The 19,357-nt window shown below is 35.7% G+C and overlaps 1 protein-coding gene across 7 annotated transcripts in view; it reads left to right on the forward strand.

Moving 5' to 3' along the window:
• LOC126825387 (ubiquitin carboxyl-terminal hydrolase 44) overlaps window positions 1–19,357 on the forward strand; it is a 163,163-nt gene that overhangs the window by 108,137 nt on the left and 35,669 nt on the right. For 4 of the 7 annotated variants that reach the window (XM_050555016.1, XM_050555012.2, XM_050555013.1 and 1 more), the window contains 3 exons: window positions 10,661–10,811; window positions 11,279–11,397; window positions 15,049–15,198. In XM_050555016.1, coding sequence (XP_050410973.1) covers window positions 10,661–10,811; window positions 11,279–11,397; window positions 15,049–15,198 — 420 coding nt within the window. Of the gene's footprint in view, window positions 1–10,660; window positions 10,812–11,278; window positions 11,398–15,048; window positions 15,199–16,371; window positions 18,579–19,357 lie in introns of those variants that run through there. The other 3 variants (XM_050555017.2, XM_050555019.1, XM_050555014.2) reach the window with 3 other exon arrangements.

The following is a 19,357-nucleotide window of genomic DNA, read 5'->3' on the forward strand; positions in this document are numbered from 1 at the left end:
CTAAACATCCCCCCCCCCCCAAAAAACCCAACAAAAACAAATCTTTATGTACGCCCTTGGCTATGCTGTATTATTGAGGATAATGCCCAGGGTGAAAGTAGAGAGAACACCCTTCTAAGCAAAGGAGGGGCAAAGATTTTACAATATTTTCATAACGTGACACTAATTTACAAAAACCTCTTTTTTTCTGGATGATGTACAAGTTTCAGCCTGTCAAATAAAGAAACAGCTAAGACATATAATAATAATAATAATAATGTACATTTGTTGAGCACCAAATCCATCCAAAAACATGCTTAAAGCACAGTAAGACAATAGTTATATCACAGTGAACAGAATGTCTAATTATCATAGCATTCTCGAAATAAGTCTTCGGCTGTGATATGAAAGTAGTCAAAGTTTCGCTGTTTCAGATTTTCAGAGGTAAATCATTCCACAATTTGTGAGCAACTACACAAAAACTTCTGTCACCAAAATTTTTCAGTTTTGACTGTTGATCGACAAGAGTGTTCTGGTTATAAGATCTCAAGTACCAGTTTGGTTGATATAGTGTTAGTAGTACAGATAAATAGCTGGTGCAAGATTTCGTAGACACTGGTATGTGAGGCACAGAACCTTAAAGTTGACGCGAGCTGGAATTGGGAGTCAATGTAATGATTTTAGAATAGATGTTATGTGAGATAATGTTTTTGTTCGTGATATGATTCTGGCTGCTGTATTCTGTAGCTTGAATTCTGGACAGAACTAGTGACTATATTAGAGATTTGACGGTGTCAATCATGATGAGATGTCTAATATCATTGATGCACCGCAAATGAAAGTAACAGGACTGACACAGCTTATCAACTTGTGTTTCGAATGTCAAACACGGATCTAGATATAAACACTAAGATCCTTCACAGCACTAACTAACTGAATAACCGAGTCTCCAATTTTAACATTTGTTTGAGATCAGTAGTATATTTGTTCCAAATAACATAGCTTCAGTTTTGTCATTATTCAATTTGAGTTTATTTGAGGTCATCCAATTTCGTGAAAATCGTCCCAAAATTGATAGACAAAATGGCCGTCGTTCGTTCTCAAATAGCGTAAAAATATGGTATATCAAGGTTGTGGACCCTATAGAGGTCACAATTTTTATCCGATTGTGTTGAAATTTAATTGAAATGTAAGTTTATAACCAAAGATCTCGGTTCCTTTCGATATTCGCGCATATCGGACCGTAACTTCCTGAATTATGGCCCTTGATTGTACGAAAAATCGCGTTTTTAGCTTGTGGACCCTATAGAGGTCATAATTTTTATCCGATTTAAAAAACTATTATTATATCACCGTTACACCCTAAGGAAGGCTGAGTTCGATTTTCGTGAAAATCGTTCCAAAATTGATAGACGGAATGGCCGTTGTTTGTTCTCAAATAGCGTAAAAATATGGTATATCAAGGTTGTGGACCCTATAGGGGTCACAATTTTTATCCGATTTTGTTGAAACTTGAAATGTAATTTATAACCCAAAGATCTTGGTTTCTTTCGATATTTGCGCAATCGGACCGTAACTTCCTGAATTATGGCCCCTGATTGTACGAAAAATCGCGTTTTTAGCTTGTGGACCCTATAGAGGTCATAATTTTTATCCGATTTAAAAAAACGTATTATTATATCACCGTTACACCCTAAGGACGGCTGAGTTCGAATTTCGTGAAAATTGGCCCAAAACTGACAGACAAAATGGTCGCCCTTCGTTCTCAAATAGCGTAAAAATATGGTATATCAAGGCTGTGGACCCTATAGAGGTCACAATTTTAATCCGATTTTGTTGAAACTTGAAATGTAAGTTTATAACACAAAGATCTTGGTTCCTTTTGATATTTGCGCATATCGAATTGTAATTTCCTGAATTATGGCCCTTAATTGTAGGAAAAATCGCTTTCTTTTTAGCTTGTTCTCTATCCATCTCTCGAAAATGTGGGCATATCCTGCCTGGCAGCCGCTGGTTAAGTAATGGACACACAATGGCCTGCTTGAAGATTTCATGAAATATTCCGCTTTGCAAGCTATAATTTACTATGGAGGTTATGATAGGCAAAAGTGTATCAATGTAGTCACAGACAATGGTAGACAGATCCCATTCCTTCGGATTTCTTCCTCGGCAAATGGACGAAATTCAGTCAATATGGCTTCCGTCCTGACTTGTCTGTAAAAACAGACTGGGTTTGAGCAAAAAAATTGTCCAACTGACTTTTTATTTTTCCGATCTTAGAGATGAAGAAATTAGAAAAGTTATTTGCTTACTCACAAATCACAAGTTGAATCAGAAGTTTTGATTTTGACTGAACACCTAGTATTGGTTGCATAAATCCGTGAAATTTCTTCAAGTCATTGCCAATGGCAGAAATTTTGTCCATACACTAAAAGGGCTATAGCATTCTTTAAGGTTTTACCGACATTGTTTCGATTTGATTTGTAGATGCTGTGGTGAATCTCCTGGTTAGACTTACACCACTGTAGTTCTGCCACCCTGCATTGTAACTTAACTTTCTTAACGTCCCCATTATACCATTTTGAACCAGGTCTACCCATGGTAATGGTCGATGGTCCAAGCCAAGATAGTGGCCTTTTAAAATGGTTACGGAGTGAAGGTAGTATGTCAAGGTCATATATGTCCAAAAACGGAATTTGAAAATTTTGAGTTTAGTTTTCTGTAGCGCGACTTTGACCCAATTAACTTTTCTGAGGCCCATCATCTCTGCTTTTACTTAGAACCTCGATAATACAATCAGAAATATGGCCATGACACGCATAAACGCAAAGGCCCCAAACTTGATGGGAAGTTTGGACTCCGGGTCAAAGTCGAGGTCACGGTTGGTTAGCATTGATGACTGGAGGTCGCCATGATCTTTGTATTGACCACGTCCACTGAATTCCTTTCGAACAGGGGCCCCTCTGAGTTTGACCTTTTCTGACCAAGCAGTGTGCGACAGGACCCAGGTAAAAGTCAATTGTCCAGGCCAAGATTGGGGCCTTTTAAAATGGTTACGGAGTGATCGAAGGTCAAATGTCCAAAAACGGAATTCGAACATTTTAAGTTTAGTTTTCTGTAGGGGAACCTTGACCCACGGCTTTGACCCAATCGTCTTTTCTGAAGTGCATCGTCCCTGCTTTCACCTCGAAAATTAACCTCAATAATACAGCAAGAAATATGGCCATGGTATCCATAAGCGCAAACCAAAGGTAATTTGAAACCAAAGTCAAGGTCATGGCGATATTCACACGTAAAGGCCAATCCCTCTGTTCAACGCCAAATAGTTGTTTATAGAAATTGGTGGCTTAGCACAAAGATAGATTGCCAGGCAACAAAATATACGCCCACAGCAACTAAATCATCCGAGCGGTCGACAAGGTTTGTCGCAACTCGCATATTTATTCTTTTGTAGGTAATTAGGGGGCATTTAATAGACAATTTCATGTAGATGACATTATAATTTTCGTCGTTTGAGGGTTCACAAGATTCTAAAAACTAAAACAAGGACCATAACACTGGAAGTAATCTACAGAAATTGTTGAAATTCGTTTTACTAATTCAAATAATGCATATAAATTTCATACTCATCGGATGATAACTTTTGTCGTTCGAACGTTCACAAAGTTCAACAAAGCAAAACAAGGGCCATAACTCTAGAAGTAATTGACGGAAATTGCTGACATTCAATAGGCTTCTTCATTCCACTAATTTAAATGATGCATATGAATTTCATACAGATTGGGTGATAACTTTTGTCGTTCGAGCGTTCACAAGATTCAACAAAGTGAAACAAGATGTAATTAACGGAAATTTGCTGAAATTCAATACGCTTGTTTGTTTTACTATTTTAAACGATACATATAAATTTCATACAGATCGGATAATAACTTTTGTCGTCAGAGCATTCACAAGGTACAACAAAGTGAAACAAGGGCCATAACTCACGTCGTAATTAACGGAAATTGCTGAAATTCACTAGGCTTCTTTTGTTTCACTAATTTAAATGATGCATATAAATTCTAAACAGATCGGATGATAACTGTTGTCATTAGAGTGTTCACAATATTCAACAAAGTGAAACAATTGCCATAACTCTAGATGTAATTAACAGAAATTGCTGTAATTCAATAGGATTCTTTGTTTTACTAATTTAAATGATGCATATAAATTTCATACAGATCGATTGACAAGCCTTGAAGTAACTGATAAGGTTTAGCCTGACATCATGTAATTCAATAGGATTCTTTGTTTTACTAATTTAAATGATGCATATAAATTTCATACAGATCGATTGACAAGCCTTGAAGTAACTGCTAAGGTTCAGCCTGACATTTCAGATTTTCAGCCTGACAAATACTTTATAAAGTATATTAAACCAAAAAACTTTTGAAATTTACTATGTTTATATATATTATTATACATACATTTATTAATAAAATAAATTGATGACTCACATACAACCTGGAGTTTTAAGTTTTTATATGTATATGGAATACAACTTTATAGTTCATATAATAATGTCATTAATCTCTTTGGTGGGGCTGGGGATTAAGATTCAAATTTAACTAAAGAATAGACATCTTGAGTTGTCGTAAATGGTTCAGAATCGGCCAAGTCATTTTTGATCCACTTTTTTAGTCTACGGTTCGTGTTTGTAATTTTCGAACTGGTGACGGCGACGGCCCCCGTTTAGAAGTGTCTTTATGAAAGACATAAGACACAGTACCAGTCTTTGAATTTTCTGGAACGGTCTCACTAGCCGGGATATCCGTGTCCGAGGGTTGGGAAAAGTAAGAAGTTATTTTATTCGACATGTTTTCACGGCTCTTCTATTTACATTCACATCGGAAGTGTCCAACAAAGTAAGTTATTTTCGTATAAAAAGTCTGTCCCTAATTACATCCATAGTCAACTTGAACATTTTCTTGTAAACTAATTTTAAAATATTATTACTTTTATTACTAATAATTTATATAATTATATGTCATGTTAGGTGTGATTTAGAGCTAATCATATACGAAAGTACGAAAGTAACGCAAAGCTAGCTACGAGACTCGAATAACCAGTGTAAAAGAACCGATTCTCAATATTATTCATTATTTTATCTTCACGCGGCCGAGAGAGATACATGTATAAATAGTAATATTTTTACTATGACTCGGGTCGTTGATATAACCAGCGTAAAAGAGTCGATTCTAAAACTTTGAAGATTTTATCTGCACGCGGCCGAGATATAAATGGTAACATTTTCACTATGACTCGGGTCATTGATATTTTTGGTCCTGGACTTTCGAGTCTAATAATAAATAGCGATCGACTCGAATATTTTTGACTTAATGTTTTACAAAAACACGGTCGGACAATTATGTCCGGACGAAAGGCAATTTGGCCTGTCAAAAAGGGTCAATTCGCCCGGACATTGTCCATGTCGGGACGCTTATTTCAGCGCTTGTCGGTTGATAACTTTTGTCGTTAGAGCGTTCACAGGATGCAACAAAGTGAAACAAGTGCCATTAACGGAAGTTATTGAAATTGAATAGGCTTCTTCATATCACTAATGCAAACAACATATATATCAATTTCAAAACAATCAGATGTTAAATGTAGTCTGTTGAGTGTTCACAAGAAATTGTGGACGACGGACGGACCGACCAACCAACAGACGGATGGACGGGAGCGACAGCAATATACGACCAATTTCCATGTGGGCGTATAAAAATTAAAATATGCGAAAATTGTTGTTAGGCAGCGTTAGGCAGGAAGCGCAGTGTGTCGGAACCCATCTTAGTGTCTTGTTATTCGAGTCTAAATAGTCAACAAATAAAATGGCGTCAAAATCAGATAAACTTTTCTCTTGGCAGAAGCTAAACTATGATAAAATGAAAAGTTATTGACCGATTCGGCTGACATTTGTTGTGAGGTCATGGCCAGTTCCTGTGAATATCCCCTGAAAATTTCAAGACTCTACGATCACAGGAACTGGTAGAGATACGTTACTGAAATAGAACCGTGAATGTTCTTGAGATAGTGTTGCATATTAAATCTGATTTGTCCTCTTTGTGGAAATAATTTAAGAGCCACTTTCTGTAAGATTCAGGCAAAAATCAAGACTTTCTTTAGTGACCACCTTCAATTTCTCTAATTTTTCAACATATTGTACCATTTAGTACTACAATCACAATTCTAAAAAAAAAAAATCATTATTTTTGTCGGTTGCCGAGATATGAGAGCTTGAAAATTGACCCAAATTTTAAAAAACAGCTTTTGGAGAACTTTAACTGAAAAATTACAACAAAGTACATGGTTACCTATAGGTTATTTGGGTGGTTCTTGTTAACTGCTATGAGTAGAGATGAAAAATAGTGAAAAACCTGTGGGATACCTTTGGCTTACCAAAGTGTCGTGGCTCAAAAGTGCGCGAAAATGAATTTTCAAACTTTTTTCAATGGTCATTTTCTCCAAAAGCCTTGGGTATCCCATAATTTTCTTTTGTGATATTACAAGACTACCTACATAATGTCTCTAAAATACAAAAACATTCAAGGGACAGTAAAGGCTTTTGGATATATTTCAATTCAAAAATAATTTTTGTGCCCATTTTAACACTCTTTGTAGCCCCATAATGGCTGATGCCCCGCATTTATATAAAAAACAAAACACTAAAATTAAACCTAAAACATAAAAAATATTATTTTTTAAGGAGAAACCTATGGGATATTGACCTACTCCTTTAAAAAACTAATCTTTTGTCACATGTTTTACAAAAAAAAACTTTACTTTGACCTTGAACTTGACCCTGTGGCCCACATGACCTTGAGATGACCTTTTATTAAAAATTTAGCCCTACACAATATCAAAAATTGAAGGTATAATTTTAATTATTTGTCTGTAAAATCAAGGACATTTCAATAGGAGAAACTTACTTGAATATTGACCTACTTAGTTAATAATTAATATTTTATTATACCGTGGGGTTTTTAACTTTAAAAATAGCAGTGGACGCTTTATTATAAGGCTAGTCTCCGGATCCACATAGTTGATTTCATATTTATACTTTTGCTATTTATTTCTTGCAATGTCTGTGGGTTTGTCTAGTTGATTTCTGTTTGTGTGTGGCATGGTCCTCCTACATTTACTATAAGGTAAAATGGCGTGACTTTGACATGCTTGTTGTAATATTTGTCAATTTGGAAAATTAGTCCACGCCAGTTAGTAGTCATATTATGATTGTATGGCATGATGACCCATTACCTATGGAAGAATATTGTTGCCAATATTATTTCAATGTTACCAATATTATTTCAATGTTACCAGTGCAAAATGCAAATGTCAGCAGTTAAAAATACCTATTTTAGTTTTACAATTTGCAATTTCTATTGCTCCACAATACCAATGTCACAGTGTTGAAATTCAGAATACACTTTTCAATAATACAAAATATGGTATAATAGTTATTTTGCACATTACACTTCTCGATTCTGCATTTTGCATTATAGACAAATGCCTTTTTACTGAATCTCATTCGCACACGGAAAAAAGTCTGGACTAGGACGGAAATTAATAATTTACGCGATCAATCTACAAGGTCAAGGTACATAAATGGGGGCCGAGATCAAGCAGGCATACAATAAGTCACCCATACTTCTCACAGTATTTTGTTTGATTAGAGCTAATCCCACTTAACACTGCTGTAATGGAAGCAAATTTCTGTTCCAAATTATGACTTGTCAATAGTCCGATTAACAACCAATAGCTAACTGCGTTACAATATCATTACGCTATAAACAGAGCTCCAAATTGGACCAAATATGTTTACATAATGTTACAACATGACTCAAGATTTTATTATGCTCAATTAACCAGTGAATCACAGAATACTGAAGAAAAACTAATTGTGTGACAAACGAGGCTATAACCATGGATACAATGTAAACAATACTGTTTGGAGACGAAAAATATTTTCACCATTTTTAATACCTTAAATCACTGTCCAAAGTTTTAAGATTAAACGACGGGCTGTACTTGGGATAGATTTGATTGAACAGGAAGAACAGACACACTCAAGTATCAGAAGCCAATCCAGCAATGGGCAAAGAGGGATTTCTCGGGCCATTGCTTCAGGGATATGTAAGTCATCGTACAATATAAGTCGACTTGTCAAGCAATAAGGGCGAGTCAAGCTAGCATTTGCTGAATGACCATGACTTCAATGAAATCATGCTCCCAGTATAGCTAATCCGCCCCTTCTATAAGCCCTGTATTTTTACTTCATACCACCTACCCAAACCCTTCATTTCAACTTTAATAATCTTTTTTTCAGGGTACATGTATGTAAATATAAATGCGCCAGAAAATTATTTACATACATGCTTTTTAGTGAAAAGGAACACAATATATTTACCCCGCAGGTATTTTACCCCGTTATTTAATAGTTTTGTACCACCCGGCTTTGACTTTGAGCATTTATTTTTCCCCTTGTCAGTGATGTAGGACGGAGGGTCTGACAAGTCTTACTGTTCTGCTCCAATGGGCTAATGAAGACAGCCATATGCATACAGTGTGTTATGAGAGAAATTTTGCCTGGGCACCAGAGCTATAGCCTACTCTTATATTGAATTCCAACGGAACTTTTATGTGCACACCAAAGTGTACACAGGACCTCCGTTTTTTATCCCATCCGAATGACTAGACAGCTGCCCTTATTACATGGCAAGTCAGAATATTGTATGGTGACTTATTGTATGCCAGTCTGATCTTGGCCTCCATCTACTGACCTTGACCTTAAATTATTAATTTCCGTCTTAGTCCAGACTTTTTTCTGTATTCAAATGAGATTTGTCAGTAATGCAAAATGCAGAACGGAGAAGTGTAATGTGCAAAATAACAATTATACCGTATTTTGTATTATTGAATTTTAACACTGTGACATTGCAATCTGTAAAACAAAAATAAGCATTTTGCAGCGGTTACATTGAAATAATATTGGCAACGTTCTTCTTCCATGTATCATCATGCCATACAAACATAATATGACTACTTGGCGCTGACAATTTTCCAAATTGACATCAAAATAACAAGCATGTCAAAGTCAAAGTCCCCCCACACAAACTGAAACCCACAGACATTGCAAGAAATAAATAGCAAAAGTATAAATATGAGTGGATCTGGAGACTAGCCTTATAAGCGTCCACTGCTATTTTTAAAGTTAAAAAACCCTCGGTATAATAAAATATTAATTATTAACTAAGTAGGTCAATATTCAAGTAAGTTATTCCTATTGAAATGATGGGATCACGGAGGGTAAGGCGCTGGCTCGCTAGCCTGGAGGTTGGGTGTTCGATCCCTGCATTGGCCGACAAAGTTCATCCACATTTTTCCGGCGTTGTCTCCCCTTGTCAGTGATGCAGGACGGATCACTGACAATATTCAAGTAAGTTTCTCAAATTGAAATGAGGGGATCACGGTGGGTAAGGCGCTGGCTTGCTAGCCTGGAGGTTGGGTGTTCGATCCCTGCATTGGCCGACAAAGTTCATCCAGATTTTTCCGGCGTTGTCCCCCCTTGTCAGTGATGCAGGACAGAGGGCCCGATAAGGACAGCTGTCTAGTCGTTCGGATGGGACAAAAAACTGAGGTTCTGTGCACACATTGGTGTGAACGTAAAAGATCCCTTGGCAAAATGTCCCTCATAGCACACTGTATGGCGTATGCTCGTCTTCACTAGCCCAGTTTAGGAGCAAAACAGTAGGACGTTAAACCCAATTCACTTCATTTCATTTCCTATTGAAATGTCCTTGATTTACAGACAAATAATTAAAATTTTGCCTTCAATATTTGATATTGTGTAGGGCTAAATTTTTAATAAAAGGTCATCTCAAGGTCACGTGGGCCAAAGAGTCAAGTTCAAGGTTAAAGTAAAGGTTTTTTTTGTAAAAACATGTTACAAAAGATTAGTTTTTTAAAGGAGTAGGTCAATATCCCATAGGTTTCTCCTTAAAAAATAATATTTTTATGTTTTAGGTTTAATTTTAGTGTTTTGTTTTTTTTGTAAACGCGGGGCATCAGCCATTATGGGGCTACAAAGAGTGTTAAAATGGACACAAAAATTATTTTTGAATTGAAATATATCCAAAAGCCTTTACTGTCCCATGAATGTTTTTGCATTTTAGAGACATTATGTAGGTAGTCTTGCAATATCACAAAAGAAAATTATGGGATACCCAAGGCTTTTGGAAAAAATGACCATTGAAAAAAGCTCGAAAATTCATTTTCGCGCACTTTTGAGCCATGACACTTTGGTAAGCCAAAGGTATCCCACAGGTTTTTCACTATTTTTCATCTCTACTCATAGCAGTTAACAAGAACCACCCAAATAACCTATGGGTAACCATGTACTTTGTTGTAATTTTTCAGTTAAAGTTCTCCAAAAGCTGTTTTTGAAAATTTGGGTCAATTTTCAAGCTCCCATATCTCGGCAACCGACAAAAATTAAGGATTTTTTTTTTAGAATTGTGATTGTAGTACTAAATGGTACATTATGTTGAAAAATTAGAGAATTTGAAGGTGGTCACTTAAGGGCCTTGCCTGAATCTTACAGAAAGTGGCTCTTAAAAGATAATATTAGTTGATGTTGTTATTGCAGACATTTAGATGAATTTCGAGACTTCATTTTGGATTTAGATTTTAGTAATGTGTGGAGTCCAGTAGGTACACCGTCTGCTAGAAAAGAAAAAATGCCTTATAAACCATCAACACGAACTAATCATAGACTTAATACTTCAGATTACTTTCAGGTATATTATAATACTTGTTTTGATTACTATTCTCAACAAGAAAAGGAATGGGTGTCCTCGGTGAAGGAATTCCCACCAGGCGTCGCTAGTAAAAATGCGGTTCAACGTGACCTTATCGATGGTAAGAGCACCGTATTTCAACGTATCGGGATTAAATTTCATATTAACGACAAAAACTAACGTTTGTCAACACACCAGGTTGTAATGAATGTACAGGAAAACGATGCTGTAAGGTAAACCATAAGGTCACGTGGGACCGCCTCCTCTATGGTGTCACCTATAAATTATACCCCTTTATCTCTAGCGAGGACGCCCATTGTGCAGCATAAAAGTGTGGTGTAAACAATCACTGGCAACCCACAACTGTTACTGTTAGAGTAAATTGGTGACAGTTTCACAGTTTGTAGTTGTCATGGCAGACAAGTATATAATGAATATATTTTTTTTCATTCTTATTTTTGTTTCAGCATTTAAGTAAACCAGTAAATAGTCCATGTGAAAGTAGGAATAAAGGTGGATTGATTGGAGGAGGAGGTTTTCCTTCATCTAGTGTTCAGCTACATTCTTCTTTTCATCTTAATAACATGTAAGTAGACTGGAAAGAAAATATCATTTTCTGTACATGGAGGTTGGGCCTTTTGACTGTTCGATTTTCCTCACTTCTTGCAATTGACAAAAAAGAGATATGTTTAAATTTGCTGTGGGTGGGGCTGGGGCTGGGAAAGTGGTCTACATCAGATCTTGTCTAGTGCCATGTCATGTTAATATGTTGCAAGGATGGAATAGGGTCACCTAGGCCAAAATTAAAAGATTGTCTGTTTGCCCAAACGCGACCGACCCAAAAAAAAGCTGCCGAGTCAAATTCTTTTATTGCTGTTTTTGAAGATTTTTTTTTTTCTTAACAGCATTATTTTTATGCTTGACAATGACACCCAAACGCGAAATAATCAGTCGGGAGATTGAACAGCCACTGTCATGTCTATACATATTAACACCAAACTCGACACGTGATTTCGTAAAATCCTGTTATTTATCGCGATAGTTGTTGTTAAGGAACGGTATGTGTCATGGCGGACAATAACTTTACACTGTCGTCTTCGGGAGTGATAAAAACTGAAAATAAAGTAAAACCAATCGTTTCGAACAAGTTGCAGCGAATTAACAACAGTAAGACATGGAGGGACGTCTTTGATGATGTCACTGTTGATGAAATAGACACGAAGACAACGGACAAAATGGTTGTGACTGTTTCAACAGACAGGGTTGGAATTAGCTGCAATTTTCAGCCGAGATAATTCTTATCTACGTCTGCAATTGATACACTATTCGACTCTTTGCGCATGTAAAATTAGGTTTTAACCTAATAAGTTGCAAAATTTTCAACACATATCATCATAGTTTGCATGGAAACAAGTGATTATGTTACAAATAGTGACGAGTGGGACACAGAAATCTTAATCTTATCATACCTAACAGTTTTTCTGTATTTTCGAGTGATATAATATCACATGATTCTGGTATGGCGACCATTTTAACTAAACAAAAATTACGCATTGCAGTTGGGTTAAATCAAATCATATAATTATGCGGTAAGGTTTCACCTTTATTTCAATGGGACTTGGTTTATTATATGTTAAGCTATGTGCAGAACAGTTTGGGGTCAGTGTAATCGGAAATTAAGGGTGTTATAGGCCAGTAACTTTTTTGTAGTCAAACGACTACAAAACTTGCGCAAAGGAAGGCCTTAGGACGGTCCACTACTGTGGCTGGAGTAAGACGTAAGTAACGTACGAAAATTAATTGGTGGCTAGCTTTTTTTTCGCACATATACAGTGAATGGCCATTTTGCTCAGTAATCCCAGCCAGAATTTGGCTATTTTCTAAATTTGCGTTAAAGTTTAAAATATTTGTTTTAGAACTGAAATAAATTAACTATTAGTCAATCCCAACGCTAAAAACATCAACAGAATTGATTGTGTATATCTGAAATAGACACGACCGACGCACAAAATAGTGCCAAGATGGCAGCCTCTATGAACAACCATTCGCAGACGCTGTCATTGAAGACGACGTCAATTCTATGAGTTGTAGATGTTATTTTTGTGAAAAATCATTGGAAGAAGAGAGAACATGTTGGGACTGGACGAATTATATAGTCTTTATGGGTGCAAAGGAAACAATGCTGAAGATAAACCTTTTGTTTACAATGTAACGTGTTGTTGACCTCATGACCCATTGACGTCAATGTCATGACCTGTGATGTGTAGATCACATGATATGGATATCATGGCTATTGACTGTGTTTGAGATACTTTTCCGCATGTAGCGTGTCTCAGATGTTCAGAATGGGGTGGAATACAAACTTTTGAACCTGATATGAATGTGCTGATTCAAGTTGTCCAGGCATTAGACAACATGTTAAAGTTTGCGACGTTTACTGTTAACAGACATTCCTCTGATGAAAATGAGAATAACAACGTAGACGCATCCATTTCTGTCAATGCCACAGAAAAAACATATTTTGATTTAATGATGTCAAATGAGTTAAAGTGTACAAAGAATGGTGGTATTTTTTTAGCATTATTTTCTGGTTTACAACCAGTGTTCTAGTCATTAATAACAATGTGTTGTGTTGTACTGTTCTCATTAATAAAGTTAGAGTTTAAATATTGTTTTATTTTTGCATTTAGTTCTCAAAGTCTGGTCCTCCCCCCCCCCCCCAAAAAAAAAAAAGAATTTGCCTACTTACCTACCCATAATCATCATGAGTCGGGTTTGGGCAAACTGAAATATTTTTAACCCTTGGAGCTGAAAATTGACCGTATATCACCAGGGCTAGAAATTCTCGCAAATCTCCTAATCTTTATTCGCGCAAGGAATCTTAGAAGAAAAAAAAATCTCGGAGAATTGTCAAGCCCAACTGTTGAATGTCAGTCAGGGTCAGTGTTCTTAATCGGCTGTGTTTTCTGGGATTTAGCCGATTGATGTTTAATATAGCCGATTGGTAAAACAATGAATCAGCCACATGGTACATGTATCATAAATCAATTTAAAGCTTTTGGCTAATATTATGTGTTAATTATTACTTGTTAATAAAGAAGTGTCGGCTACAACAACAGTCATACCTTAGTGAGAATCGGCCATATGTGGTTCATAATCCGAGTAATTAGCACATTTAACGGTGATTTTGATAATCCGGTAAAAAAACAAAACAAGTTTGCTGATAATTCATAAATAGGTTCAGTAAAATACGCCACGAGAATGAAGACAATCTCGGTATGGTTAACGAATCGCGCATCTTCCATGCTCCGTTCGTGTGAATTCCAGGTACCGGTAAACATTAAAATAATAACTGGATCATACATTGATGGATTCACTGACCAGTTGTTAGGTAAATTTAAATCTTCATTGAATATAATCCCCTGATAGAACACCAAATACACACAGAGAGAAACAGTGGATATTTTCCCAACAGAATCTCGAATGCCAAATTCCAATGCCATGTGACATATTGGTTGGAATTAGGTAAATAAACCAGTTCTAAATAGCGTTTACTGTTACAATTTTTTTATTTTATATACATGCTGACAGAGGCTTAATTTTAAAAATATTATTGAAGGCTATATCATAGTCATACAGAATTTTATTTTATAGCAATTTCAGTTATGGTTGTCACGTGATCATTGTGTCGTTTGTCTATCATCGACGAATGAATTAAAACTTTTGCAAGTTATGTGACTAGTTACGTGATGGACAAAAGACTACAAGTTGTGCTATGAAGAAATGCCATGGTGTTGTATCAGCTTATTTTGACTACGGCATTTTCTGGATATTACTTTTGACACAATTTAACTTTAAGTGTTTACCAAAAACTTCATTTGATTGGGATTTTTTTGTATCATTGTTGTTGTAATTTGGTGTTTTAGATTAACACAATAAACACAATTTTGTTTTTTAGACAGTATTATTAATTAAGATTCGGATTATTCGTTCAGATTCCATGTATGGGAATCCTCTTAGATTCTTGCAAAAAATGATGAATTTCTAGCCCTGCATCAGTCAGTTATATACGGAAAACTTGTTTCTTCAAATGATCGTTACGCAACTACAGTAGTAATGATCCCTGTGTTAAAATTATAGTTGGGATGTGTTTATTAACCAGTTCTATTATATGTAATATTGACTGACACCAACATTATTCTTTAAAAAACAAATATATTATTTGAATGTACTCTAGGTCTTTGTGGCAAGAAATACACGGTTTACTGCGTGTTTTGTGGTCTGGTAAATGGGCGCAGGTTAGTCCTCATGCTTTCCTACATACAGTGTGGAATCGTATACCTGTCTTTAAAGGTCATTCTCAACATGATGCTCAGGAATTTCTCTGGTAAATATCCTGCATCTTATATGCTACATTTTCATTGTTATTAATGTTGTTAAATGTATTGTCTTTTCATTTCAAATTTGTTGCGGCCATTTCCATATTTCTTTCAAAATTACTGTGTTAGTCTCAAGACGATCTAAACTTTGATCTTGGCATTTTTATACACCCACATTTTCATGTGGACGTATATTGTCGTCGCGCCTTTCCGTCTGTCCACAACGAGCGTCCTCGCTGGCGATAAAGGGAGGTAATTAATAGGAGGCGCCACCATTAACCTGGTTCCACGTGACTTTTTGTTTACGCCATTGCAAAGCAGAAGTCAGTATTTCACACAGTTACTGTTACGTTTCTTACATCTTTTGCAATGGAATTCATTGGTGAAACTTCGAAGGTTGGTTCTTCGAACATCACGGTTTTAAGAAAAGAATTAAGCAGAAGGGGTGCCATGTTATCAGGCCGTAAACAGGAGTTGATCGATCGGTTAGTATTTAATAGGCCTTTTTTGTTTACTTTTTGACGGCTGGACGATTTACCCAATACTAACATAATACTGCCAGATACCACCACATATTACCTTATTATTGTTAAAAACAAAGAGAACACTTTAATTATATTTTTTTTAAAAATCAATTAATACACGGAAAACTAGCCAAAAATGTACGATAAATATTAAACTTGTAAGTCTGTTTAGCTTTCTTAGACCTATGTTATGTACCGCTAGGCCTAGACTGATCGAGTAGCTGAAGTTTTCCGCGAATTAACTAAATTTTATTTCATATAATAGAAGTATTCTGTCAGTTTTTCACAATAATAAAGGTAGTATATGTGGTAGTATTGGGTTGGAAGCCTATTAGGCAAATCGTCCTGACCCTTTCTTACAAGTCTTTTTGTAATGTAGGCCTATCGTTCCATTTAGGCCAGAAAAATGTGACCTGGCAACATACCATATCAGTTCATTACATTAATTTTAATCATACTTAGAAACGTTATAATACATGTAATAGAGAAGAAATAGAATTTCAAATATTATTTTTGCTGATAAATCATGCACAAGAGACTGGTTTAAAAATAGCAGCTAAAAAATCCAAGAAAACTGGAAAAATGTTAATTCTTAACTATTTTGTCTGTTCTTTTTGATTGCATGTTTTTACCTTTCATTTCTTTTTATATTTTCAGTTTGGAAGCATATGAATAGGTGTCACAACTCCATTGCTCACGTTGGAAGAAAGTGTTTTTTTCCCAATTTGTAACCTTTTTATACGTCCACATGTCGTCGCCTCGGTCCGGACGTCCGTCCACAATTTGTTTGTGGACACTCTACAGGTCACAATTCTTACCCGATTTTGACGAAACTTCAAATATAGGTTTATCTCCAAAAGATCTCGACTGCTTTCGATATTGGCATCTATCGGATCGAAACTTCATGGATTATGGCCCTGTTTGTACGGAAAATCACGTTTTTAGCTTGTGGACACTATAGAGGTCACAATTTTTATCCGATTTCGTTGAAACTTGAAATGTAAGTTGATTACCCAAAGATCTCGGTTCCTTTCGATATTCGCGCATATCGGACCGTAACTTCCTGAATTATGGCCCCTGATCGTACGAAAAATCGCATTTTTAGCTTGTGGACCCTATAGAGGTCATAATTTTTATCCGATTTAAAAAAACGTATTATTATGTCAGAGTTCGAATTTCGTGAAAATCGGCCCAAAATTGACAGACAAAATGGCCGCCGTTCGTTCTCAAATAGCGTAAAAATATGGTATATCAAGGTTGTGGACCCTATAGAGGTCACAATTTTTATCCGATTTTGTTGAAACTTGAAATGTAAGTTTATAACCCAAAGATCTTGGTTCCTCTTAATATTTGCGCATATCGGACCGTAACTTCCTGAATTATGGCCCCTGATTATACTAAAAATCGCGTTTTTAGCTTGTGGACCCTATAGAGGTCATAATTTGTATCCGATTTAAAAAAACGTATTAACCGTTACACCCTAAGGATGGCTGAGTTCGAATTTCGTGAAAATCGACCCAAAATTGAAAGACAAAATGGCTGCCGTTCATTCTCAAATAGCGTAAAAATATGGTATATCAATGTTGTGGACCCTATAGAGGTCACAATTTTTATCCGATTTTGTTGAAACTTGAAATGAAAGTTTATAACCCAAAGATCTCGGTTCCTTTCGAAATTTGCGCATATCGAATTGTAATTTCCTGAATTATGGCCCTTGATTGTAGGAAAAATCACTTTCTTGTTAGCTTGTTCTCTATCCATCTCTCGAAAATGTGGGTGTATCCTGCCTGGCAGCCGCTGGTTTAAACTTAACGTCACATATTTTTTATGAACCTGATCATATTATTAATTTCATAAACGTAAGTTGAAAAACGTCAATTTTGCGTGTTTTGATGTTACGGTAAAAAATTTTGTCGCGTTTTGAAACGGAGGGTACCCCATTTCAAGTGCTCGGCGGCAGTTGTTATTATTAATATATTTTTTTCATTTTGATACCATTAGAAAGATATTTGAACTACCTTTCGATCGGTCGGGGTGGAATGTTGGCATTTAAAAATACGATGTATACTTTTCAAGTTGAAAAAACAATTCACGCTCACTTTTTATGAGGCAATTTGTCAAGATTCCACCCCCGATCGATCGAAAGTTTGTTTTATTGCCGTTCCGATGCTAATAAAATCAGAGCATGTTAAGTGCTGCCGCCGTCCGCCAAACACTTGAAAATGGTATACAACGTGACTTTTTGTGTACGAATAAACCTTGTAGTGTTTCGTGTTATGACGTCATAAGACACCCCGCGAAGAAAAACTATATTTGAAGTTCCCAATACCCATATTCACGGTAAATTACGTTGAAATGCAACTGAATGTTCATTTATGAAGTAAGCGTTATGTTATATGAATAAAGGACTTGCCCAAAAATTGTTAATTCCATTTATTTTCACGCCTTTTGCAAGGGCGACTGTGTTGACATCACGTGACTCATATTCCCGCGCTGCTACACTGAAGGAAATTTTCTCCCAGCTACAACACGTCTTTACATTTAACACAAAATGTTTTTCAACAAGAATTGAAATATTCCGTAGCATTGACGAGTATTTCAATGTGAAATGAAATGAAATAAAATGAAATGGGGTTGAGTATTTCAATGTTCTGGAATAAAAAATTTGTTGTTCGGTGAATTATTCATGCCTATTTTAAAGCATTAACTCTGCACATGAATGGAATTGAAACCAGAAAATATCAACACGGGCCTCGGAGAGCCATTATTACATTCTGCAGCTGTGAGGGAAGACAACTTAATACGGCTAATACATACGATTTCTATCCACTTAAAAGGGAATTATACCCAAATAAAGCTGGAACAACAAAAGAATTAACGCTAGCTAAGAATAATTTAAAAAATGGCACAGATTCTGGATTTTTCGTTTGAGGCATTGAGGTTGAGATGATGGAACCGACATAGATAGAATTAGGTCAGTCATGTCGATACGTATACCAATTATCGCAAAACATTTTATTAAATAATTTAGCATTATAGATGTCATACTGATTATTATAATTTTAATTCTTTGTTTTTTTTGGTAAATATATTGAACACCTAATTATAGGGGCTCTATATTTATTGGCCAGTTAAACAAATTGAAATTACCGACAAACGTAGGGCCTTAAGGCCTTGTTGATTTGATATTCACATTGATGAAAATGTTGGTTTGTTTTTCGTTTTGGTTACCGGTACTATAACATCCAAATATTAAGTAATATACAAGAGTAAAGACATGTGATTTTAAAAATTCACAATCACATTTACTTGTAAACAAAATTTCATGTCAATATCTCAATTCCTTCATATTTTATTTATGTCGTAATAACGCCATAACGACCAAAATGGGCAATTTGCTACTGAGGAATGTTTTTCAAAAGTGAACCCCTTTCCTGCTGTTGAGAGAAGACATAAAAATATTTTGATTTTATTAATTTTTTAAAATCTTGCCTGATAGCTTCTGATTTTAAGATAATACAATTATCAATATTGATGTCATAAATATTGGAAAATAATGCTTTTTGGAAAAAAAATAACTGTGGTTGCTATGGTAACAACTCAAACTCCTTCATATTTTTCTCAAACTTACAGAATCCATATA

Source organism: Patella vulgata, chromosome 6 (genome assembly GCF_932274485.2).
Source record: "Patella vulgata chromosome 6, xgPatVulg1.2, whole genome shotgun sequence".
In the NCBI taxonomy this organism is placed as follows: Eukaryota; Metazoa; Mollusca; class Gastropoda; family Patellidae; genus Patella; species Patella vulgata.